Source organism: Zootoca vivipara, chromosome 1 (assembly GCF_965207765.1).
Source record: "Zootoca vivipara chromosome 1, rZooViv2.hap1.1, whole genome shotgun sequence".
Lineage (NCBI taxonomy): Eukaryota > Metazoa > Chordata > Lepidosauria > Squamata > Lacertidae > Zootoca > Zootoca vivipara.
In genome coordinates this window covers 4,854,460-4,880,976 of record NC_142582.1, presented here as the reverse complement: position 1 = coordinate 4,880,976, position 26,517 = coordinate 4,854,460, and the positions used below count along the sequence as shown (strand labels likewise).

The 26,517-nt window shown below is 42.9% G+C and overlaps 1 protein-coding gene across 10 annotated transcripts in view; it reads right to left on the bottom strand.

Moving 5' to 3' along the window:
• IKZF2 (IKAROS family zinc finger 2) overlaps nt 1-26,517 on the bottom strand; it is a 127,436-nt gene that overhangs the window by 52,608 nt on the left and 48,311 nt on the right. For 5 of the 10 annotated variants that reach the window (XM_035138858.3, XM_088667404.1, XM_035138841.3 and 2 more), the window contains exon 4: nt 7,431-7,700. The exons of 1 other annotated variant lie outside the window; for it this stretch is intronic. In XM_035138858.3, coding sequence (XP_034994749.1) covers nt 7,431-7,700 — 270 coding nt within the window. The remainder of the gene's footprint in view (nt 1-7,430; nt 7,701-26,517) is intronic. 4 more of the 10 variants (XM_088667541.1, XM_035138864.3, XM_035138883.3 and 1 more) reach the window with 1 other exon arrangement.

Below are 26,517 nucleotides of genomic sequence, written 5' to 3'. Positions count from 1 at the left end.
AATTCTGTTTGTATTAATTGTTTGGATACACTATATTTTTAATATGCTAGTTGTGATAATTTTATGTCCATTAAAATTGTCCATAGTTATATTTTATGTTTCTAAAGTAACAGAATGACTTTCAATCTGGAAAAGAAAAAAGAAGTGCTAATGCAGCATATATATTTTTAATTTTTCCGAAAATTTCCATTTCCCCCCGAAAAAAACCGGGAAAAACCCAAGCTTCAAAATTTCCAGAAATTTTACATCTCTATGCAGCACCCATCCTGAGTACTACCTTCCGTATAAATAAAGGCCTTCTGAATCTAGTGAAACTATTTGCCCTTGCTAAAATACTGATCCACCTGAAGTAGTGATGCACATAGCTTTGCATAAACTTTCATAGAATCAGTGTTAGAAACTCTGAGATAAAAGCTAGGTGCCAAATGACACCTTAAACCTAGGTTTCAGTCACCACAATGTAATGTCATTGTGGGAGGTTGGACTACATCAGAGTTTCCCAACCAGTGTGCCTCCAGATGTTTTGGGACTACAACTCCCATCATTCCTGACCACTGGTCTTGCTAGCTAGGGATGATGGGAGTTGTAGTCCCCAAACATCTGGAGGCACACTGGTTGGGAAACACTGGACTAGATGACCCTTGGTGTATTTTCCAGTGCTACAATTCTATGATCCTATGATCTCAACTACATTGTTTGACTGCAGCTTGCTCTCACAACAATTCATTTGCCCCAGTATGCAAGAAGGAGAGACACACACAGGGAAAATGGAAATGGCACTAACTGTGTTCTACGGCAGAAGTTTTTAAACTGTGGTCACCAAACTGGCACCCCAAAATCTCTTCAATAAGCCCCAAAACAAAAGCCTGATTCTCACCAATGAGCAAAATCTGTGTCCGGGCTGTGGTACCAGGTATTTCAAGCTACAGGTGTGGCTCACACACAGTTGAATGCTCTTTAACACACACACCCAACACCAACACCCACAATGTAGAAAACTAGCATGTGAGGGAGAAGGGTCCAGACCAGACTTCTTCAAACCCTAGTTTTCTGTGTGCAGAGACATGTTTTACAGGGAAGAGCATTCAGTCACATGAGTCCTCATCTGCAGCCTGATATGACACAGTCCATATGCACAGACCACCTCTGTGAGAACTAGGCCAAAGATTTCCTGAAGTATTCAGTGACAATATCACCTGATTACCTGGTTATTGCACTCATGAAGAACTCTATAAAGTGGGCTGTGCAATGCAAGTATTCAAGTAATCAAGAAGCTCAGTTGAAAAGTGGCAAATCTGATTTGGTACTCCTGTGAAACAAACTGTAAAACAGCAGTTTTACATGTTGTCTACAGTTTCACATCCTTCTGTAAGTAAAACTTATTTGATGAATGATGGTCCACAGAAAGCTTGCATTTCATGATCAATGATTGTAAAAGCTAAGTCAAAGCATTTTGGAAAATGATAAATGGATTAAAAGCCCTTTGCTGGGAGAAGTACGTTGGAGAAAAAGCAAGAAAAGGGGGAAGGAGGAAGGAGGAAAGGTCTTGCCAATTTTAGATAGGTTTTTGATATCACCATATGTTATATAAGTTTTTGATTTTTCTTATAAGCCTTCTTGCGAATTACCATCCTGTGCATCAGTTTCTTAATAGAACTCTCTCTGTGTGTGGTGCTGATTTGTCTCACATATGGAGCACAAATCCACTGAACAGAGAATCTTAGGCCTCAGTCCAAATGGCCCCTGATTTTTACAATCCCATTTGGGGAAATGGGGAGGAATCCCAGACCTTAGATGGGGGGAATGTTTCCAAAGCTCACAATCAGGAAATCAGCTAAGAATTTGTGAAACATTCATGAGTTACGGTCAAAACCTAGAACTAATATTTATAGCATCCTAAAGATTAAAATCAGGATTAAAATTGGGATATAAAAGCGTTTCCATGTGCTGCTCTGGTTTGCCAGAAGCGGCTTTGTCATGCTGGCCACATGACCTGGAAGCTATACATCGGCTCCCTCGGCCAATAATGTGAGATGAGCGCGCAACCCCAGAGTCGGTCACGACTGGACCCAATGGTCAGGGGTCCCTTTACCTTTAAAGATTAAAATGTGTTGTGTTATAACCTTCCCTTGGCCACAACTTCATTATGCACAATTCAGGTGTTGCTCCTAGACCTAGACAATAAGGCCAAATTAAGACCAATTTACAGATTCAAATGAATCAAAAAAGTAATCTTTTCAGAAATTACCATTATGGGTTGTGCTGGAGGCTCAGGGCCACTGTGAGTTTGCATGTTCGGATCTCAAAACAACAAACAAACAAACAAACAAACAAACAAACAACCCCACACCACCTACAGAAAACAACAAGCAGAATCTTTCTTCCTAACATTTCAGTTCACTATTCAGAAAGAGGGATTTACTCCTATGGGGCAGAGTTCAAACATGCAATCTCCTCCTGGCCCCAACCTGTGGGCTGAACTAGTACAGTCCAGAAGAAACATTATCACTTGATTTGACTTATGGTATAAGGTGATCGAGATATAAGATGTTTTCGTGCCTAAAGCCCTATAAAATGAAGAGCAAGCTGGAAGGTTCAAAAAGCTAACTAGGAGTGTCCTCGAGTCTTTTCAGGAGCATCCTTTCTCATAACTATTCCTCATCTTCTTGAGTAGCTTTCATGAGAATGTAGTTTCAGGATCCAGTAGTACAGCATCATAGTCATAAGGCTTGTCCCTGGCTCAGGGGATATTTCAGAATCCTGCTCAACCTTAAGCTTTATTTTTTAAAAAATAATATATATATATATCTCAAGGATTAAATAACTTCCTGTATGTTAGGCTTTCTGCTTTTATGACCTGCCTGTTCTGTAATTACTCTCTGCCCCTAGTGGCTCCCACCTCACAAAACCCCAGGCTAAGAGCCAGGAACAGCCATCCCTGATGTATTTCCCCCCCTACAACAGGAGTAGGGAAGTTCTGGTCCTCAAGATATTGTTGCACTTCAGCTCCCACCAGTCTCAGCTAGCGTGGCCAGTGGCCAGAGATGGTGTGAATGGTAGTCCTCTGGTATCTGGAGGGCCACTGGTTTAGTTCCTGCTTTAGTTCCCTCATCTACACAACCACCAAAGGTGCAGGAGACCTGTCCTCTTTGCATTTGCCCCTTCCCCCTGTTCCCAAGGGCTCTAGATGGAGGAGTGGAATCTTAGGCTGAAGGAGCTGAATGGGGGTGAAGGGGTATAGGCTGCATAGCTTGAGAGTTTCTGCTATTCATTACACACACATGGCCCTCACTCCTCCAGACCGAGGAGCCCAAACACATTCAGGGTTTTTTCCGCCACCAGGAACAATAATCTGCATCAATCCATCTGGCCCCTCAGCAGTTTCCATTCCCCCAGATCCTTCAGGCACCACTCCTTCCCCTCCCATGCTCCATCCTCTGCCCCCCTGGATCTGAGCATCAGAAGACTGGGAGCTTCAAGCATCTACACAGCTCTGGGTCTGCTGGGCAATGCTTTTAGTAGGCTTCCTTTTTTAAAAAGAATGAAATACTACGCTTGGATGCGCACCAACACGTATCTATTTAGACAAACTATTTTGTAGGGTTTGGCAGCCAAGCTTTGTGGTATGGAACAGTTTCACAAAAGGCCAAGAAGTAATTCATGGTGCACATTAATATCATTCCCAAAAAGGCTAGCCAGCTAATTATACTTCCCAGTTACAATTACTGCTTACTTATCTGCTTACTCTGCGCCTGTTACATGGAATCATAGAGTTGGAAGAGACCACAAGGGCCATCCAGTCCAACCCCCTGCCAAGCAGGAAACACCATCAAAGCATTCCTGACATATGCCCGTCAAGCCTCTGCTTAAAGACCTCCAAAGAAGGAGACTCCACCACACTCCTTGGCAGCAAATTCCACTGTCGAACAGCTCTTACTGTCAGGAAGTTCTTCCTAATGTTTAGGTGGAATCTTCTTTCTTGTAGCTTGAATCCATTGCTCTGTGTCTGCTTCTCTGGAGCAGCAGAGAAGAACTGCATCACAAGAACTGTCTCCAGCAGATGAGGTATGGTATTTTTATTTATTTTCAAAATAAAGCTAAGCTGTTCATCCCCTCCCCATCTTTAATTTATTCTTCTCATGCTGTTTGATGCACCACAGACTTACAGGGTTGTTTTTTGGTGCTTATTTGCAAGGAGATTTTAATGCACCAAAATAACCTATCTAGTGTTTTAGAAGATTCAAAGCATTTGAATTAATTTCAGGCCAAGTCAAAAGAGGTGGTAAAATGGGCTGTGCCACTTCAAACTGTGGGATGGGGTGAATACCATTTCTGAACGTTCCACTAGGTAGAATTACTCCCTACAAGTAAGAAAGCTAGCACATTAGGAAGAAATGGAGTAGACTGGGTAGAAACAATTGTACTGGTTTTTAAAAGTGCAGTAGTTTTTTCTTATGGGGTCGTGTTTTTTTTAAGGGATCACAATTGCTTTTTGAAGTCGTACAAGTCTATTCTACCTCCTGGCAACTCCACCACCACATTCTATGTCATGTGTAGACTCTGCCTCAGTGATCCTTACAACTGTTCTATTAGAGGTAACAACATGATTATCCCATGTTGGAGATTCAGCTTTACCTTTTATAGGTACCATTTCTGAACATGTACTGGAAAACCTCCTCCCCCCCCCCCCCGACTCCCCCACAAAAAAAGGAAACCTCCATATAATAAATTAGCTAAGCAACATCTGGGGTCAGCCAAAGTAGAGAAGAAAGCTACACACAGAAAGAGAAATCATTTCTATATGCTTGAGAACATCTGAATAGCCAATGCATCACTGCCTTTTTTCAGAGAGGGAACAAGCACTATTCCTCAATGTAGGAACTCTAATGGCTCTAACAAAAAGACAGTGTCTTATGTAATCTCTATTTCTCTTTCTTTTTTTGGTCACAATGCTATGGGGCGGTGGGTGGAGGTGGAGAGTCAACAACACTGCAATGCCTAAAGTGTAAAATGTCCAAATTGGCTCTATATTTACTGCCACTGTAATAAATCAAATAATAATAATAATACCTGTGATTTACCTCCATGTTCAGTTCAGGATCAGGTACTTTACACTCCTACTGTATGTGCGCGCGCACACACACACACACACACACACACACACGCACACACACACACACAAGCCCCTTAAACATAGGAAATTGCCTTACACTGAGTCGGACCATTGGTAATTCTAGCCCAGAGTTACCTATTCTGAAAGGCAACAGCTCTCCAAGCTCTCAGGCAGAGAGTTTTCCACTAGCTCTGCTTCCTGAGATGCCAAGATGCCAGGAACTGAGATGCCACAAACTGAATCTTTCTACATGCAAAGTAGGAGCCCTAATACTGAGAGGTGGAGTTTTTAACAGGATTTTCCCAACTTGTTTTTTCTCATGTCCCTCCTATTATCACCCCCAAGCTTTTTCGTTTTTGCAATTGTTCTTCTTCCTTGCCTCCTGCTCCCCTTTACTAATTATTTTTGAATCCTGTATGTAGTCATGCCTCAGGCTATATGATGTAGATTTATGAACAGGGTTGTTTTTTTCCAGATGCTGAGTCCTGCCAGCTCATATCACAAGTTAGGTGCCAAGGCGTGCACGGCAGTGCATATGCCACCCCACCAACACTCAAGAGCCTGGGAGCGGTTTTGTCTTCTAGCTACTCAGTTAGGGAGAGCCAGGCAGGAGCCCACTTTCCAAGACCCTCCTGCTTCTGTTTGGGTGCAGGACTTATCTGAACCACTTCTGCCCTACCTTAGAAATCAGTTTTACCAAGTTAGATAAATGCTATTGTGGAATTCATACTGGGAAGATGTCGACCTTGGGGGACAGATTGAACACTCACCCTAACCAACCTATTTTTATACTGCAGAGCTCTAAAGGAAGGTTGCAGTTCTAAGCGCATCTACCAACATGTAAATTCCACCAACACCAATAGAAAACGCTTCCATGGAAGTATGTTTTGGATTAAACCCAGTTAAAGAACTCTCGTTCAGCAGACACACCTAAACACAACTGAAACCCAGGAACCTAGACAATAGCAGCATGCATTTAGAAGGGGGCTCTCTTAGGGGTTCAACAGCCCTTGGTGATTCAGGAGTGGCATTTGCTGTGGCAGCCCCATAGCTGTGGAATTCTTTCCCCCAAAGAAGCACACCTGGCACCTTCATCATACAGCTTTCATCATATGCTGAAGACACACCTCTTTAACCTGGCCTTTGACACCAGTGAGGGGTATTTCATGACCAACCTTATTCCTTAGGGCTCCACACTTAACATTCTCATTATGCATTGCATTTTCTCCTCACTTACTGCAGCAAATGTCTCAAGGTGACTTACAATTACAAAAGCATACATAATACAAAATTTTAAATGCATCATAATACTATTGACTTAAAATATTCATCCTTCAATAAAACCCTACCCTACTGAAAGATGAACAGCAATCCTGGCTAGGATACCCTAAATAAGAGCCAAGTGCCTGGGTGAACAGGAATGTCTTTGCTGGCCCTAGAAGCTGATATTGATGGTGCCCGGCATGTTTATGTGATCTAGGAAGCAGGCATGGTCCTGCTACTTCCCTGGATGTTTGGGGAGGGGGTGAGCTTACAAAAGGGTTTAGTCCAGGCATCCCCAAACTTCGGCCCTCCAGATGTTTTGGGCTACAATTCCCATCATCCCTGACCACTGGTCCTGTTAGCTAGGGATACTGGGAGTTGTAGGCCAAAACATCTGGAGGGCCGCAGTTTGGGGATGCCTGGTTTAGTCAAACAAAATGGGAAAAACAGTAGGGGCAAGCAGGTGCTCTCTGGCCAATGCACGATTTTCATTTTTACTAGGCTTTTTACAAATATGAATGATTGAGTCCAACATAATTTCAAGCCATCCACTGGGTTCTCCAGGGTATTCAGAGACCTCCAAACATGGAAGCTAATAGTTGGTATCATGGCTGATAGCTACCGAAAGACCTAGCCTCCATGAAGGCCTGTCACTTTGCCATGTCAGAGATGTCCTGAATTCAGCAAAGACTCTTACTTACATTTTGGTGTGAGCTAAATGACTTGAGAAACAGGAGGTGAGGGCTTTGTAAAGCTACTGCAAAAAGGGAGGTCAACTTTATGATGTCCCTTCATAGTGAAGGACACTTGGCAGGGGAAATAGTGATATATATTTTTTCTCAAATGCATTCATTACCATGAAGTAGGTAAGTCTAGAAATCTGTGCTATTAACATTCTCCCTAATTAGTCAACAGACTGACATATTTTGAAAGGATTTTTGAATATATTCCCTTGATTATCATTGGTGAATCAAGAAATGCAAGAGAACAGATGTCAGGTAATGTCAACATCAGATGCCAAAGGCAGCCCTCACGTTTTCTTTCAGCTGCTTACCAGTGTGACTCCTTTTATGTACCATAAGCACATTGGGACCAATGCAAACCATGCCACAGACGTCACATTTCAGTTTACCATTCGGAAGCCGGATTCCTCCCTCGCCTGACAGCTCCTGCATTTTTCTGTTCTCCACCATCTCGTGGTTCTCAGTAAGGGGCTCTTCCAAGCTGCTCCCTTCATTATGACCCCTGATCCCATCTTCCCGCCTCAGGGGCTTCCTGTCAGAATCCTCATCATCACTTTGCATTTCTAGCTTTATGGAATTTGCTGCGAATAAATAAACAGCACATTAAGAAAATCAACTTTTGTTTCATTAGCGACTGTAATAAAGAGCAACAATACCGCTGTGTTAGTTTTAAATACTAATTCCCAAAAAGGTTCGCAGGACGTCTTTCATTTCCTGAAACCTTTGTTTAACTTGAAAGGTTTGCTGATCAGCTATAATGGCCCAACCAATCAGGAAACAGAAATATACAAATCAGGAAATGTGGAACATATTGTGTGCCTGGCCATGTAAGCAAGTCAAGAACTGACACGGCAGGCCCCCAAGAAGCAGTTGTTGCTATATAATACTAATACTCATTGTTAGCTATTATTATTCTGAGACAAAGGGCAGAATGGAAATGTAATAAATACACAAATAAATAAAAAAAGAATTTCAGTACCATCTGTGTACATATTGCTTTACAAAGAACAATGCTGATAACTCTCTATCCCATAGCAGTCAAAGTTATGGTCGTCAAGGCTCTGAGCAATTCAGAATTACAAGATCCCTCTGCTCTAGTGTTTGAATTGGCCAGCTAGACACAGGATCTTGACAGGACCAGCAAGCGCTCTCCCACCCAGATGCGTTCTACCACACCATTGGTATCTCCTGCCCCGGTGCTGTGCTGCTTAGGACAGTAATTGTGCGCATGCTCCCCTTTACCACCTAGGAAGCTGCCTTATATGGGGCCAGATCATTGGTCCAGCTAACCGCAAAGTATCTGGCTAGCAGTGGCCAATGGGTCTGCAAGGTTTCAGACAGAAAAGCCTTTCTGAACCTCGGCTAGCAGAGGTCCTTTTAAGTGAAGGGAGCTGAAGCTGGAAACTGCTGCACCCAAAGCGCATGACGGCCCCTCGCATAGGAAATATGTAGCATCACTCGAAGCTGAACTCTCTTCCAGTACTGGACTCAAACTATTAGAGAAGCTTCCCCAGCCCAACCCCAGCTGCCCCAATAAATAAAAACAAGATGCACGTGTAGGACTGTTGGACCCTTAAAGCCTTCTGCACTGGAAGCGTTTTTGCCCAAAAGTTCATTATTTATTTAACTAACTAAGAGAAGATTACCTAACTAAGCAAAGAATTGTGTACCTAGTGAGAAGGCAAGCAAAGGCATATTTTTCTTGGGAACATACATTTGTATTTTGCTCCCAACGTTGTTCCCAAACTTTTTGTTATTTAAGAAATGAGGTTGGCGTAGGGGGCATCTGATTCCTTAAATAACAAAAAGGTTTGATTTTCAGAAGAGGGAACCCTGCTGACAACAGAGCTGACATGAAAAGTGTATTTAACAGCAGCATCTTGACTTCACCTGCGCTCCCTTCTGAACCCTGGCTAGGATCCAGTTGGATCTGCTTGTAAAAACCAGCAAAACAAAAGAGTGCCCGTTGGCTTTGAAGTACAGCCTTTCACACACGCAGATTGTTTGAACGCAGTTCATTGTGAGACTCCCACACGCTTGAGGAATAAAAAACTGCCAGGTCTCATGCTCCACTGCAAATCACCTTGGTCACTAAGCAAAGTTGTGCACACAGTTTTAAAAATGTCCATCCCTCCCGTTTCTCAGTCCTTACCATTGTCAGGAACCTGCCATTAGAGCTTGTTGCTCTGCGAAGATTTCCTCTCCATCTGGGACTAAGAGAAGAATTGCAGGTCTCCAAGGAGGGAAATGCTGCTAGAGCAGGGATCTCCTCAGCTCTTGACATGCAGCCCTGCTACTTGGGGAATTCCCTCTGCCTTAGCATTACTTCATACACACATACACACATAGGCACACAGAGAGAGAGAGAGAGAGAGAGAGAGAGAGAGAGAGAGAGAGAGAGAGAGAGAGAGAGAGAGAGGAGAGAGAGAGAGAGAGGAGAGAGAGTCTTATTTATTTGAGGTACTGCTATTAAGCACTTTGGGGATCATCTGATGGTGACAGGGGATATTTTAGCATCTTCTGAATCACTGGGAAGTCACTGTACTCAACTGTGGCTGGATCACGGCCAGAGTTATATTCTTTGCATTCAGGATAAAATTCTATCAATGCTTACCTGGAAGTAAGCCCCACTGAACTCAATGGGATTTACTTCCTAAACATGTGGATTTTTTTGCACTCGTTATTATCTGGTTGACCCTGTTTGGTGGAAGAAGAAGAAGAAGAAGAAGAAGAAGAAGAAGAAGAAGAAGAAGAAGAAGAAGAAGAAGAAGAAGAAGAAGAAGAAGAAGAAGAAGAAGAGGTGTGAGACCGTGACTAACCCAAGGCCACACAATGGCCTGGTTCACACCTACTGGGTCTGGGTGAACATGCAGGTTCAAGGAGAGGAGCTGCCAGTGGTCCTTTCTGCTGCTGCTTTGCTTGAGCAAAGCCACAGTTTGTCTTAGAGCAGGCATCCCCAAACTTCGGCCCTCCAGATGTTTTGGACTACAATTCCCATCTGCCCCGCCCACTGGTCCTGCTAGCTAGGGAACATGGGAGTTGTAGGCCAAAACATCTGGAGAGCTGCAGTTTGGGGATGCCTGTCTTAGAGTGTTGTCCAAACCCAGGCTGCATACACACCCTGCATTTAGAGCATATGACTTCCCCCAAAGCATCCTGGGAACTGTAGTTAAGGGTGCTGAGAACGGTAGCTTTGTGAGGAGTAAACCACAATTCCCAGGATTGTTTGGGGAAACAGAGTGCTTTAAATGTATAGTGTGCATGCAGTCCCAGCCCCACACTTGCTTTTAAGCCCTCTTAAGATTAATAATGAGCTGTAACGAAGAACAAACCTTGGCTACAGCTCAAGCCATAGTTCAGAATTTGGCTTGGCGTGGCTTAGCTTGGGGCAGCAGCAAAAATGAGCAGGGGATGAGTAAAGTGGCTGAAAGTTTCTTGCCAGGGGCCCATACCTTTCTTAGCTGTAAGTTCTGGAAGGGCCCTGACTGACTCCAACTACAAAAGCTGAGGCTGGGACTCTTGGGCTGGGCTGGGAATAGCAGGTTGCTGTTATTGATACTCTTTTGAATGTTTATATCTTATGATTCATGTGGAAATGTTTCCATTTTGTTGTGCACTTTTTACTATGTTTTATTTATTGTTTGTGACTTTTTTGTTATTATGTGAATCTTGTCATGAGCAAGCCTTTAACTATAGAAAGGCTGCATACAAATAAAATTATGGTGCTACATTTGTGCTGCCTCACTCAGCTAAATTTTGGGTTAGAGTGTTGTGTGAACTAGGCTCATGAGTCTCCATCAGAAAAATTTGAACCCCCATTTTCCAAATATTTATTTGTTTAAAATATTTTTAAACTATCATGAATCAATTAAATACCAGGGCAGTGTACAAATACATCCAGGTTTGTATATTTCAGAAGATTAACGGTTTTTTTCCTAGGCCTAATTTCATTTTTATTTTTAATTTAAGGCCTGGATCAGACAGCAGAGCATGAGACTCTTAATCTCAGGGTCATGGGTTCAAGCCCCACTTGGGGCAAAGGATTCCTGCATTGCAGGGGGTTGGACTAGATGACCGCTGTGATACCTTCCAACCCTACAATTCTATACGTAATAAACATGTCCACCTTCAGACACATTTCATTCACATTATAAATATATATCTAATAATGATATTTGGCACTGCAAGGCATGTTATCCAATTATTCTGCTGTGCTCAATTCTCAAAATGAGAACATTTGTACTGTAGAATGGTTTAATTTTTCATCTTAAAGGTAAAGGTGAAGGGACCCCTGACCATTAGGTCCAGTCGTGACTGACTCTGGGGTTGCGCGCTCATCTTACATTATTGGCCGAGGGAGCAGGCATACAGCTTCCAGATAATGTGGCCAGCATGACAAAGCTGCTTCTGGTGAACCAGAGCAGCACATGGAAACGCCGTTTACCTTCCCGCTATAGCGGTTCCTATTTATCTACTTGCATTTTGATGTGCTTTCGAACTGCTAGGTTGGCAGGAGCTGGGACCAAGCAACGGGAGCTCACCCCGTCACAGGGATTCAAACCGCCGACCTTCTGATCAGCAAGCCCTAGGCTCAGTGGTTTAGCCCACAGCGCCACCTGGGTCATCTTACCACCCTCCAAAGTTGTTCCAGCTTTAATGACAGCTTTCTATTTGCATACAGTGGTACCTCGGGTTACGAACTTAATTTGTTCCGGAGGTCCGTTCTTAACCTGAAACTGTTATTAACATGAGGCGCACTTTCGCTAATGGGGGCCTCCCGCTGCCGCCGCGCTGCTAGCGCGCGACTTCCGCTTGCCTCCCGGGGCAAAGTTTGCACCCAGGAGCATCTACTTCTGGGTTAGCGGAGCTCGTTACCTGAAGCATTTGCAAGGAGGATGGTACATAACCCAATGTTCCACTGTATAGTGGTACCTCGGGTTACAAACGCTTCAGGTTACAAACTTCACGAACCCGGAAGTAGTTACCTCGGGTTGAGAACTTTGCCCCAGGATAAGAACGGAAATCACGCCCCAGTGGCACGGCGGCGGCAGGAGGCCCCATTAGCGAAAGCGCACCTCAGGTTAAGAACTAAATATTATTAAAAACAACTAAAGTGCCATATCGTTTCTACTGGCAATGATGGAAAGATATATCAATGCATTTGGGTTTTAGAGCATATTATTGAAAAGGAGGAAAATTGAGCACCATTCTCAGGTGACAAAAAATAAAAAATAAAAATCCATATACTATATAGCCAATGTGGAACTGGGTTGTCGTCAACAACAACAACAACAACAATGCTTTACACTCAGTGATGTACAATTTTCTAAATGACCATCCTAGTAAAACAATAAAAGCACAGCTAAAAACACAACAGATGAACCACTCTAGCCCAATCATCATAAACAGGCAAAAGTTATTTTTTGCCAGAAGAAGCTGCATGATTCGGAGCCGGGTTTACCTCCCAGGAGAGGGAACTTCACAGAGTGGGTGCAGTAAATAGCACTTTCTGATGTAAATAGCAGCTTCAGAGCGGTGGGGTGTTTTGTTTTTTTAGGGAAACCGTGTAAAGCCCCAGGTAGCTATTTCTAAAAAATAAAACAACCAGGTGAAACATTCATGATGCTATAAACAGGGTGTCAAGGTCACATTTTTTTAAATTTTCATTTAGCCCATAACAGAATTCAGGCACTTATTCAGGGAAGTGCTCCTGAGTCTAATGTAAATGAAAAACGGAATTTACTAATAACATAAAAGTTCAGTCTAAATTCAGGACAACTTGCTCTCATGGCTGTGCATGGACGTTAAAAGCCACTACAAACATGACTGAACCTCTTAACCATAGAGCAGGCATAGGCAAACTCGGCCCTCCAGATGTTTTGGGACTACAACTCCCATCATCCCTAGCTAACAGGACCAGTGGTCAGGGATGATGGGACTTGTAGTCCCAAAACATCTGGAGGGCCGAGTTTGCCTATGCCTGCCATAGAGATAGAGGTGGTCTTGCAGGACATCCAGTCTGATCCCTTGCTACAGGTAGAAAATCCAGGCTAGAGCATCCCTAACAGATAACAGTTGCCCAGCCTCTGCTTGTGGTACTTTGCAGAAACCCACAGTACAAATCTCATGAGGGAGGAGCTCTCAAACTCTCTACCCCTAGGACATCTGAACATTACTGAGGCCCACCAGTCACAAAATGGTGGCAGGTGGCAGCAGAGTGTGACGTAACTGGTCCTTCTATGCATTTCTCTTCCCTATAACAGCTTTTCCCTCTTATCACCTTCCTTTCTATTCCATGCCTAGCTATCTATTTGTTTTATTAACCTTTTATCTTACTTTCTAATTTCCTCCAACACCACCCTTGCTTCCACTTCCTCCCAAACTTATCTGTCTCCTGGCCACCTCTACTCAGCATGCAAGGGATTTCTGGTGCTGGCTTTGTTCCAACCAAAATGCTATGGCACGGCTAGCGGGTGGTGTGGGCAAGTGGAGGCTGCACTGGGCAGGCTATGGCACTAAGGCCCACCTGACAGTGGCCCCTGGTTTGCAGCCATAGCATTTGGGTTGAGAAGCACTGCCATCAAGTAAAACAGCAAGTATCCAATACTATCAATTGTGCTTGGTCCAACAGTTAGGAGTAGAACTGCCAATAGACTGAGCATACTACCCAGAGCCACTCTTGCCAGTCTATAAGTATCTAATTATTAGCTGTATAAAAAAACAAAAACACTAAAAAGTGGTCTAAAATTACTAATAGGGAAATGATAGGGTTAAATTTTAAATCTTTCCAATATTTGGTTGGTGATAAAGACCCCACTCTCAGACTCTTCTTGTGGTTTCCTCCATTTTCCTATTCAGGTATGTGCTTGCTGGCTCTTTAACAAATAACCTGTGATCTGGGCCTGCAAAAGTGAGTAAATTCTGCCTTCTTTTGAATAAAATTAACGATAGCAGTGAGAAAATCTGACAGTGTCATCCTATGAAAAAAAATAAGGAATTTAACCCAGAGACTGGGGAATGGCAGCAATGGGGAGATGGGGCCATCATTTTCTGGCTAATGAAATCATTGATGGAGACAAGCAAAGAGCTATACTTCTCAGAGTATGTGGCAGGAAAACATATTCCCCTTTGAGAAGTTTATTGCAGCCACAATAGCCAGGGGATAAAAGTTTGGCAGAGGTGCAAAAGTTCTTGTCTGAAAACTGTTGTCCAAAGCCAAGTACAATTGTGGAATGCTTCGAATTCCATAGCAGAAGGAGAATAGGCCTGATTTCAATAAACTCACTGAACAGTGTTCTTTTGGGGGATGTTCTGGAGGACATATTAAGAGGCAGATTTGTTTGTGGAGCTGGTAGTATTAAAACCCAGAAGCAATTACTGACAGATAGGGATCTGATTTGAGACAAAGCAGTAAAGGTGGTAACTACCAAGGAGATAGCCATGGGGGGAAATGACAGGATTTACATCTAGACAATATAGAAATCCAAATGGAACCCATAGATAAATGCAAAGGCCACAACAGACATTTAGATACCCAAGAGGTATTTCATTGTTGCAGTACTCCCATCGTCCCTGACCATTGGCCATTCTAGTTGGGCTAATGGGAACTGTAGTAACATTAGAGCAGCGTTTCTCAACCGCTGTTCCACGGCACACTAGTGTGCCGCGAGACGCTGGCTGGTGTGCCGCGACGTGCGGCGACGAGAAGGGCGATTTGCATTGTCACGTGCCTGGCGGCCGCCAATATAGAGCAATGGCCTGCCGGAAAGGAAGCCGGCCGGGTCACGACGCGGGGTGAGCGCAGCTCTCAACAGCCACCACCACGGGAGGGTGGTTTTAGACAAACTTAAAGAAGCTGGCTGGATGAGCTCAACCTAAAACTTGCTGAGCAAAGGATTGTGCTGGCAGAGAAATCAGCGGCTTGTGAAGCCTTATTACAGGAGATTGCAACCAACACAGCAATTGGCAAGTGTTTCTTACAGTCATAATTATATAGTCAATATAGGGCGGCACAGAGTTAAATTTTTTAACTTTTTTAATGGTGGTGTGCCTCGTGATTTTTTTCATGGAACAAGTGTGCCTTGGCCCAAAAAAGGTTGAGAAACACTGCATTAGAGATCCACACAGGTTGCCCTTCCCAAAGCACAGCAGAATGACTGAGCACTCTGAACCTAGTTAATTGGAACCATCCGAAAACACTTGCAGTCAGGAAGTGAGAGGTCCTCAAAATAAACAAGGAGTGGCGTTATCTAGTGAGAGAATGAAATTAAGTCATATGAATAGTCTAAAGTTGGACTCTTTTCTTCTAACCCAATTTAGTGAGGACTTAAAATGTAATCCTGTGTTTTCTCATTGCTACATTCTTCCCTATTAATTCACAACCTAAACTGTATTTCCAGCAAGCAGCAGCTCATCTTTTTCCCTTCTCAGTTCCACGTTTGTTCTTCAGTGAACGGACTATGATATGGAGCTTACAAAAAGTGCGTAAACTCTGCCTCTTTCGAAGCAAGGAATTGAACAGTTAGACTTCTCCTGCCAAGCCCCAAATGATGCTCATCCCTGCCCCCGGAGCCAATAAACTATGGTAGCCTCTATTCCAAATCCCAGGCTGAATGCAGATTGGAACAGGTCTAGAATTTAAATTTCATCCACAAACCCTCTAAAGCTACTTCAGCACAACCAATGCAATCACACTTCCTAAACATGGGATATTTGAAATCAGGCTGAAGTTATTGAAATCAAACAGATTAGATGAAGTCTTTTAAAAAAAAATCAAGCATACATAGCCAACTCTTCAAGACCACTGACCTTTCTTCCTGTTGTGAAATGTTACATACAATCAGTAGGAAAAGTGTGGTTGCTTCCTGAAGACATGGACAGATTTCAATGCATCTATACTTCCACTAAACAAATATTGAAGAAATATTGAGCAATCAATTAAGAGTTCTTCCCTTGTAATACCATTACAAGTTGGCCAGGATGGATGTAGTAGTGGGAAACAGGGACAACACTCCAAATCAGGCACCCCCAACCTTCGGCCCTCCAGATGTTTTGGACTACAATTCCCATCATCCCTTACCACTGGTCCTGTTAGCTAGGGATCATGGGAGTTGTAGGCCAAAACATCTGGAGGGCCGCAGGTTGGGGGTGCCTGCTCCAAATCAATATAGTGGCAGCTCATTTTCTTTTTAATTCAGAATAAAATTGCACCACAACCTCTGGATTAGTCAATTAAAAGGTAAAACGTTTGTTCAATGAAACTTTTTTTAAATATGTTGACAACCTTAACATAAACACAGTGGTACCTCATGTTACGTACTTAATACGGAGGTCCGTTCATAATCAGAAACAGCCCATAACAGGAGGTGCGCTTTCGGTAATGGCACCACCCACTGCTGCCAGGCCGCCGGAGCATGACTTCCGCTTGCATCTCGGGGCAAAGTAACCTGCTCGTAACCTGAAGTATTCATAAGGGGGACGGTACATAACATGAGGTACCACTGTATAAAGTTAACACAATAATAAGCAAAACTAGCTAGAAAGTGCCTGGGTTTTTCTTCACAACAGTTGTTGCAGCTGCGGTCACAGAAAGTGCTCTGCTGTTGAAACAAAATAAAAAAAATCCTTCCAGTAGCACCTTAGAGACCAACTAAGTTTGTCATAGGTATGAGCTTTCGTGTGCATGCACACTTCTTCAGATACACTGAAACAGAAGTCCCCAGACCCTTATATATAGTGAGAGGGTGGGGAAGTGTGGAAAAGACCCTGGAAAAGACCCTGATGTTGGGAAAGATTGAGGGCACTAGGAGAAGGGGACGGCAGAGGACGAGATGGTTGGACAGTGTTCTCGAAGCTACGAACATGAGTTTGACCAAACTGCGGGAGGCAGTGGAAGACAGGAGTCCCTGGCGTGCTCTGGTCCATGGGGTCACGAAGAGTCGGACACGACTAAACGACTAAACAACAAGGGGAGGGGTGAGATGGCTTTTTCCTGTAAGCCAAATTGCAGTCGTTAACTGCAACGAGTTTCCACACCTATCAGTCAAACACCCATTCCCACCACCCTCCTGAGAATACCCCTCCCCACCCTCACACTATATATAAGGGTCTGGGGACTTCTGTTTCAGTGTATCTGAAGAAGTGTGCGTGCACACGAAAGCACATACCAACAACAAACTTAGTTGGTCTCTAAGGTGCTACTGGAAGAAAAAAAATATTTATTTTGTTTCGTCTACACGGGACCAACACGGCTACCTACCTGTAACTAGTGCTCTGCTGTTGTTCTTTGTTGTGTTCCGCCAACATATCCATCATGGTGATGATATATCTGGCTTCCTGCATACAGTAGCACTGAATCTGGTGCCCTCCAGAAGTTCTTGGACTCCAACATGGCCAGTGGTCATAGTCAAGCACCATCTGAACAACACCATGTTGGATAGTCCTGCTATAGGTCGTCCGCCCATGTAGGACTACACTTAAGCTTCCCAAACCGTGTAGGAAACTTGTCAATTTTTGACACCGATCTATTGGAGGTAGATAAATGTCCCCACCCCAAGATTTCACTGTACAGTAGAATTTCATTGTGTGCGGCCAGCACAAACTAATCCTGCCAAAGTGTGGTGAATTTGTACCTGTGGTAACACAGCCGGGGTAAATCAAAAAGGGTACTCATAAGCCTCAGTTTTCAATTCTGAGTCAGGTCATTAAGATCATGCAGTTGAGAGGGGGGACACAAACCCCTAATTCAGTACACACATATTTGTTTCCAGAGAAGGAGATCCACATGCATAAACACCCTTCCACACCCAGTCACATGTATCACCTGACTAAACAGATGTGGGCAGATCTGATGCCCACCCAACCCTTCTCCAGAGAGCACATCCAAATTACAGCTATGCATACTGCCCTGTTTTCACCTGGATTGATAGATGCATATTTAAATGCACATCTCCATTCTGGTGCAGCTAGTTGTCTTGCCAAACATGTAAATAGAGTTGGATTGGGGCAATCAATTATGTGACCCAGCCGATTTTCCATGCCCTTTTTGCCTTTCTGTCTCTGTCTTTTGGGAACTTAAGTGTGACATTTACCATTTCTTTGTCAGCCTGTCCCCAGACTGCGGTTTAGCAGTAGGCCAAAAGTCAACCTACTTGCTCTTTATATTGGCACAATAACCCCCAGACAAGGATCAAGCAATTTTGAACTTTGATTACTTTAACAGTAAAGGTAAAGAGACCCCTGACCATTAGGTCCAGTCGTGACCGACTCTGGGGTTGCGGCGCTCATCTCTCGTTATCGGCCGAGGGAGCCGGCGTATAGCTTCCAGGTCATGTGGCAAGTATGACAAAGCCGCTTCTGGCGAACCAGAGCAGCACACGGAAACGCCGTTTACCTTCCCGCTGTAGTGGTGCCTATTTATCTACTTGCACTTTGACATGCTTTCGAACTGCTAGGTGGGCAGGAGCTGGGACCGAGCAACGGGAGCTCACCCCGTCGCGGGGATTCGAACCGCCGACCTTCTGATCGGCAAGCTCTAGGCTCTGTGGTTTAACCCACAGCGCCACCTGCGTCCCACTGTAACAGTAAGAGGCACAAAAAGTGTTCCAAGAGGGAGAGTGTGAAGGGAAGCAAGTACAGGGATCAGCAGCAGAATACGGAAACGTAGAGCAGCAACATTTGTTGCAGTTGTTGCAGTAAGAGTTGCACAACATTAAGTGGGTTGTTACACATTTCACACTCATCTGGCATCATCTTACAAAATCTGCAGCTGAAAACCTTAGAGTTTTCTGTTTTCTCCTGCTCTTGAGCCAAGACCACTTCAGATGGCTGGACTAGGCCTTACATGCACCAGCTATCACACATTGAAAATATGGAAATAAATTGTCATTTTATTTCATTTATTTATGCCTGTAACTTTCAGTCTTCCTTCCTATGGCAGTTTTCTGTCTGTAGTAACAGATGGCAATGCAAAAAATATAAAATAGTTCAGAATGCAAACTTTTCTTCAGTTCCATGTGTGTCATGGTCCTTAGCATAAATAAATGGCATTGTGGTATCTCATTAAATCTATACATCTGTGTAGCAACTTGCAATCTCTCGATATTTTCTGACATAATGTTCAAACCAACAGCTTTTGCTCACAGGCTTCTTTTCTCACAATGGCATCTTTAAGCCACAAGAAAGGCAAACAAAAGCAAAGCCATACCGTAAATATTTCTGAATTGCTCATACAGAGTATTTGTCATTCATCTTCTCGGCTTTTCTTTAAAGATAATGTGCCTGGCTGCAATTATGTCTTCACTAATTCGAATGTTTAGCTGAAGAAATCTTTACTTAAAAACAACAACACCAAACCAACCAACACACGCACAAGCACACTTATGTACATAACACCCAGAACAAAATTCTAAAGCTGTTCTGACTTATTGGCAGCGCTTAAAATAATTCAAGAGTTTCCACATTTCAGACAAATCAACCGCTTTTGGAATATTTTTGTGTGGAAATGTAGCATACAAATAAAGTGATGGTGAGGACTTTCCAACATTATCTCCACAATTAAAAAAAAGAAAAAAGAAAGCAACTCAAGAGTACGATCCAACCCAAACTTTTAAATTCAGTGGAAGAGATAAATTCAGTCAGGGTTGTGGCATGGGCACATAAAGGACTTGGACACAGGCCTACAACACAAATTACAAACTTGCAGCAAGAGAATAAAAGAGCCCTCGTCTCCCTCGAGCACATGGAATGAGTTGTACAGTATATTTCTTCGGATCGTGGCCACGGCAAGCCATGTTGTTCATGACTCTTGCACAACATGAAAATCAACCCAAAGTGACTCAGCGATATGACCTGCTAACCCCCCAAGATATATTGTTATCACCAGAAAGTACAGGATAAATGCTCCAGGGCCAATAATTAGTACAAGAAATTCCAAATATGGGATCATATGAGAGATAAGACTCGTCTTACTTCCTGCTGAATGAAAGTCTATTCTACACCATTTGCTTTACTGAACTGGAACCTTTCCATAAATGTGTGTCATATGGGGTATAATCTGCTCTCATTGAGAACAGGGCCATTAGAGTAGGAAAACCCCAAATGGAAATAAGACAGCCTTGAGAAGGCAAAGTTCCACAAAGAGCAGTCTATAAAAGATGTGATGCTTTTGCATTCCATCTCCCTTTTTGCTTAATTTTCAGATTAGCAAACTGCCTTCCTTCTATCACTTTCTTCAATCTTCAGGGACGTTGGTTGGTTTGCATTTCGTACTTCATGCCCAAGACTCAACGCCGACAACAATTTAGAAACTAAGTAGTATAAATACACCACCAAAACGCCAGAATAAAAAAGCTCCATGAAACGAGAGCGTGCAAGAGAAGCATGGTTCGTTAGCAGAGCAAGAAATGAGCAAGAGATGAGGCAGTCTAGATAACCATTGCAGGTTGCAGCCAGTCCTGGGCAAAATGTCCATGACTCACAGAAACTTGATCATCCCCAAAGAGTTAATATAGGCCTTACAGACTACTCATATTAAAGCTCTGGTGATCAACTATCCTATAAGAGCCTGGGGTGGCATGCAACTGTTTTACTCAGAGTAGACCCACAGAAATTAATGAACCTGAGTACATTAGAGCCATTCATTTTAGTAGGTCTACTCTGAGCAAAACTTAGTTGAATGCCACTTCTCAACTGTGGGGTGCTGTTACCTTTACAATGCACGAGATTTAAAATAAGGTCTTGAATGCTATGTGAACACAAGCATAATTGGTCAACATATTTTTCGTCTGTTTTTTATATTCTATTTTACAGGCCACGCCTTACTCAAAAGTAAGCCCTACCCGAGTTCAAAAGGGCTTACTGTCAGGTAAGTGTGCACATAGCATTGCATCCTAAATTGATTCATATATATTTATACCGGGGGGGGGGAATAAAAAAAATAGTGGAGCCTTGAAGAGATGTCTCAGGCAAGAGAATTTGTGGGAGAGTAAGTAATATATGGCATTACTTACTGTTTTACCAGAAATATGTATAAATTATTCTGCCAGACCAGGGAATGATACTATAAAAGCATTGCAGAAGCTGCATGTACTGTGAGAGAGACAAGAGCAAAGTCCTTTTTCTTGGCATTAATTGATTGAGCTAAAATCAGAAGAGGACAGTATTCCACCCAGGGGTGGGCTGGGGCTGGGCATGAAGACTTGTCTGGGATGCAAGCATTACATTTCATTTCTTTGCATGAGACTGGAAAGAAATTGAAAGTGCTTGGGTATCATAGCATTTTATCAAGATTATTCTTGTATGCAGCATTTTCTAGGTACACATTTCAAAATTAAAATTTCTGAAAAAAATATTTCAGATATGGTGTGAAAACATGGAACAATTATTCTGTCTTATGAATTCAGTTTATGCAATCTATAGGTCAATGGTTCAATATATGAAAGGATGTCATATAGAGGAGGGTGAAAGGTTGTTTTCTGCTGCTCCAGAGAAGCGGACACGGAGCAATGGATTAAAACTACAAGAAAGAAGCTTCCACCTAAACATTAGGAAGAACTTCCTGACAGTAAGAGCTGTTTGACAGTGGAATTTGCTGCCAAGTCTCCTTTTTTGGAGGACTTTAAGCAGAGGCTTGACAGCCATATGTCAAGAATGCTTTGATGGTGTTTCCTGCTTGGCAGGGGGTTGGACTGGATGGCCCTTGTGGTCTCTTCCAACTCTATGATTCTATGTTTGTAAGTACACCTCTCAGGAAATTCACATGAGGAAATTGACTGATTTTTGAATGTTAAAGTGTGTTGAGAAAGGCAGTTCTCAAGGTAAAATAAGTCTTGATTGAACGTTCCCTGCTACACTTGTAACATTTGGGCAGAGTGGCGGGGGAGAATAATGAAGACGATTACCCTAAGGGATAAGGTTCCTTTCTTCCATTCTCTTTCTGAGTGACTAATTCCCTGAGCAGAGGACTGTTGAAAGATATGATATCCCGAACAAATCGTTCATATTAACATTTCTACATTCCCAACATTTGCATTTTTGCAAAATAAATAAAGAGCTGCCATGAGGGCAGAAGACATTGCTAATTAAAGTGTTAGCAAAACTGTGCAGAAGGATGTGGCGAAAGGGCGTAAGGGCGTAACATGTTACTTGCACTTGAATGCTGGCGCTTTTAGCCAACAGTTGTCACCTTAACACACACACACACACACACACACACACATATTATGCAATTCCGTTACCATTAGCAATGAAAACTTGTTTCATTATAAACAAAACCAAGAGATTCTATGCCAAAAAAATACTGGATTGTTGGCAAATGGGTATATTTGCATGCAAAGTATCACAAGCATTGAATGAACCATGATATCATCCAGTAGGGTCCCTGGCACCTAATTGGCAACCCACAAAAACTCCTTCAGGGATGAGTTTGCAGTTCAACTCTCCTTTGACTTTGCTGCTCTTCTCTGGTACCACTATTCTTTCTTTCTTTCTTTCTTTCTTTGATTTCACACATTCAGCACTTTCATGGAAGGAAATGGGTAGTCACATTATCTCACCATAATCAAATGAACCAAGATCAAGAAATTCCCCTAACTTAATGTCTTCAAGAGGAAACTACTATTCCATTAGTCTGTAATATGAAGTTGAGTTAGAGACCACTGGTTCAGTTTTTCTGGAAGCAATTATTTAATCTGAGGCTTTCCCGCAGCCCTGCTAGGAAGCCCTACCAAAAATCTGTCTTTGAACTGGAGATGCCAGGGACCAAACCAGGGTCCTTCTGTAGGTGCTGTGCCACTGAGCTACTAACCCCTTCAAATATGGTGCATCTGTTTCAGCCTACTTAAAATAACATAGAAATGGAATAATGCCCAAATTCTATTACATTCTTTTCTAATCTCTTTGCCCTTGGCAGATCAGAATTTGGTCTAGCAGATGAAAGGGTTATTTTTCAGGAATGTAGTCATTTAGGAGCTGATACCAGGAAAAATGTCACTAGGAAACAGAATACTCAATTGCCTGAGGTGGTGTGCAAATAATTTCTTTGAATTTCTTTGACATTTTCCTGGTTGAAACCAGTTTGCCTGGGGATGGGCTGGTTGAACTGCTGCTCACTCCTGCTTTCCCAGCTTTCCAGATGCTGGTATGATTTTCTTTTAACTCCCTGCTGCAACTGGGATTAACCAGCAAAATCCAGGCAACACACAGAATCTCCCCCCCCCCCCGCCTTGTTCCCTATAATCAGCATGGCAATAGGAACAAAGGACCTCTTGTTTTCAAATGATACCAGAATTCCATGACTCCTAGTATGTTTCTAAAAAAAACCAAACCCCATGGTAGCAGTCCAAAAGAGCAGCAGATACTCTTTTCAAGATTCTATCCTAACTGATTTCTGCGCTAAAAAAGTGCAAATTCCTTGATTAGAAAATCTAGATCTTATAAAATGAAATTATCCGAGACAGATAAAATTTTATGAATCTTCTGATAAAAATGTGTGCTTTAAAAAAAGTTTCTTTTAAAAGTTCCTTTCTTAAACGTTCCTTTAAAACAAAACAAAAAAAACCCTCAAACACGAACAAAATAGAGACTTTTGGAATAAGACTAAATCACTTGAGAAGTTCATTCAATAGTCTATTTAATATTTGGTTTTAAGCAAATCAGTAAAATACTCCAGTGGTAGGTTTTTTGTCTTTGTTGTTTCTGTTTCCCCCCTGAAAAGGGCTAAGAAATAAAGAAGCAAAACCAAACCCTGGAGGCTTGGTGGGGTGTGCATGTGTTGGAATTGCACAGGAACTTCCAAAGTTTGAATTCTATACAGCAGGCACGTCCAACAGGTAGATCGTGATCTACTGGTAGATCACTGGACCTCTGTGGTAGATCACTGCCTCCCCCCAAAGAAGTTAAACAAGTTTTGCTCCCCTCAAAAAAGCTCAACATTTTTTCCCTGTACCCCTAAAAACCGGGCCTTCCTCATCCTAAAAAGCTCAACAACTTCAACCTGAACCCCTAAAAAATGGGCCTTCCTTAAAAAAACTCAACAACTTTGACCTGAACCCCCCCCAAAAGGGGGTAGATCACTGCCAGTCTTTAACTCTGTAAGATCACAGTCCCTTGGGAGTTGGCCACCCCGGCTATACAGTATTGTGTTATAGGCACACTAGTGGCCATACTCCTTCCTAGTCCCAGCCTTCTATTTCTTCTTAAACTGGGACTCAAGTAGTCTAAACCAATAAATGTAAAGCTTTCTTGATTTATTTTATTCTATGCTGAGGCCATCAGAGGGAGAGGAAGTAGCCGTCAGGCCAACTCCACTGTGTATGGATACAGCTCCAGCGAAGAGCACCCTACTCCTCTCTAGCTACCACCTGCCATCGCCGAGGAAGACGAGGCAGCAGCTCTTCCGCCACTGCACTTCGATCCAGCTCCACGAGCTCCCAATTCCTTTGCTCCACCAAGATGATGTAGAGTCTGATGTGTGGCTGGTTGGGGGGGCTGCAAATTTCACAAGTTGTGCAGGCCTGTTCAATACAACATGGAAAACACTCAACCCCCTTCTGCTATGGTTAATGGCCTCAGACATTATTTAAGTTTTAATTATGACTGTAGTTCTTGAGAGGCATTTGCCAACATTGAGGTGTCCCCCCCCCCCGCAACAAGACATGCATTCCTATTCTAAATTACTGGCATTGAAATGACACCAAGAGTTCAGGATTATGATCAGTGTGATAGGCAACAATAAGAAAATACACATAATGATCACGATCGCCAAAACCATATGCACCAGATGGGATCAAGCCCATGAGATTTTACTAGTTGCAGCATCTCTCAGATCAAAGCCCTTCTTATACTCAGGAGAATATAGCCTACTTGCAAAAGCAGAAGGAAAAACCTGTGTGTGTGTGTGTGTGTGTGTGTGTGTGAGACAGAGAGAGAGAGAGAGAGAGAGAGAGAGAGAGAGAGAGAGAGAGAGAGAGAGAGAGAGAGAGGTGTATTACTGGCTCCTTTGGATCAGAAACAGTGATCTCAACTGCTCAATATTGCAATTTAATAAAATAATAGATAATAGGAAGGAATGAGTCCTATGATCAGAAACAGTGGATGGTTTTATCACTATGTATCAGAAAACAACATTTTCCACTTAGGGAAAAATTGACCACAGAGCTTTGTTTTACATTGTTGTCAAGACTGAATCACAAAAGCACGATAATGTTTCCAGATCCTGCATGTTTAAAGATGCACCAAGGCAGAAAACCACAATCACGAGTCACTGCTAATTATCTTGTTGTGTTTCTTATGAACACTTTACAGCTATTATTATTGTTGTTACTATTATTATTATTATTTTGTTGTTGTTGTTTAGTCGTTTAGTCGTGTCCGACTCTTCGTGACCCCATGGACCATAGCACGCCAGGCACTCCTGTCTTCCACTGCCTCCCGCAGTTTGGTCAAACTCATGTTCGTAGCTTCGAGAACACTGTCCAACCATCTTGTCCTCTGTCGTCCCCTTCTCCTTGTGCCCTCAATCTTTCCCAACATCAGGGTCTTTTCCAGTGATTCTTCTCTTCTCATGAGGTGCCCAAAGTATTGGAGCCTCAGCTTCACGATCTGTCCTTCCAGGGAGCACTCAGGGCTGATTTCCTTCAGAATGGATAGGTTTGATCTTCTTGCAGTCCATGGGACTCTCAAGAGTCTCCTCCAGCACCATAATTCATAAGCATCAATTCTTCGGCGATCAGCCTTCTTTATGGTCCAGCTCTCACTTCCATACATCACTACTGGGAAAACCATAGCTTTAACTAGACGGACCTTTGTAGGCAAGGTGATGTCTCTGCTTTTTAAGATGCTGTCTAGGTTTGTCATTGCTTTTCTCCCAAGAAGCAGGCGTCTTTTAATTTCGTGACTGCTGTCACCATCTGCTGTGATCAAGGAGCCCAAGAAAGTAAAATCTCTCACTGCCTCCATTTCTTCCCCTTCTATTTGCCAGGAGGTGATGGGACCAGTGGCCATGATCTTGGTTTTTTTGATGTTGAGCTTCAGACCATATTTTGCGCTCTCCTCTTTCACCCTCATTAAAAGGTTCTTTAATTCCTCCTCGCTTTCTGCCATCAAGGTTGTGTCATCTGCATATCTGAGGTTGTTGATATTTCTTCCGGCAATCTTAATTCCAGCTTGGGATTCATCTAGTCCAGCCTTTCGCATGATGAATTCTGCATATAAGTTAAATAAGCAGGGAGACAATATACAACCTTGTCGTACTCCTTTCCCAATTTTGAACCAGTCAGTTGTTCCATATCCAGTTCTAACTGTAGCTTCTTGTCCCACATAGAGATTTCTCAGGAGACAGATGAGGTGATCAGGCACTCCCATTTCTTTAAGAACTTGCCAAAGTTTGCTGTGGTCGAC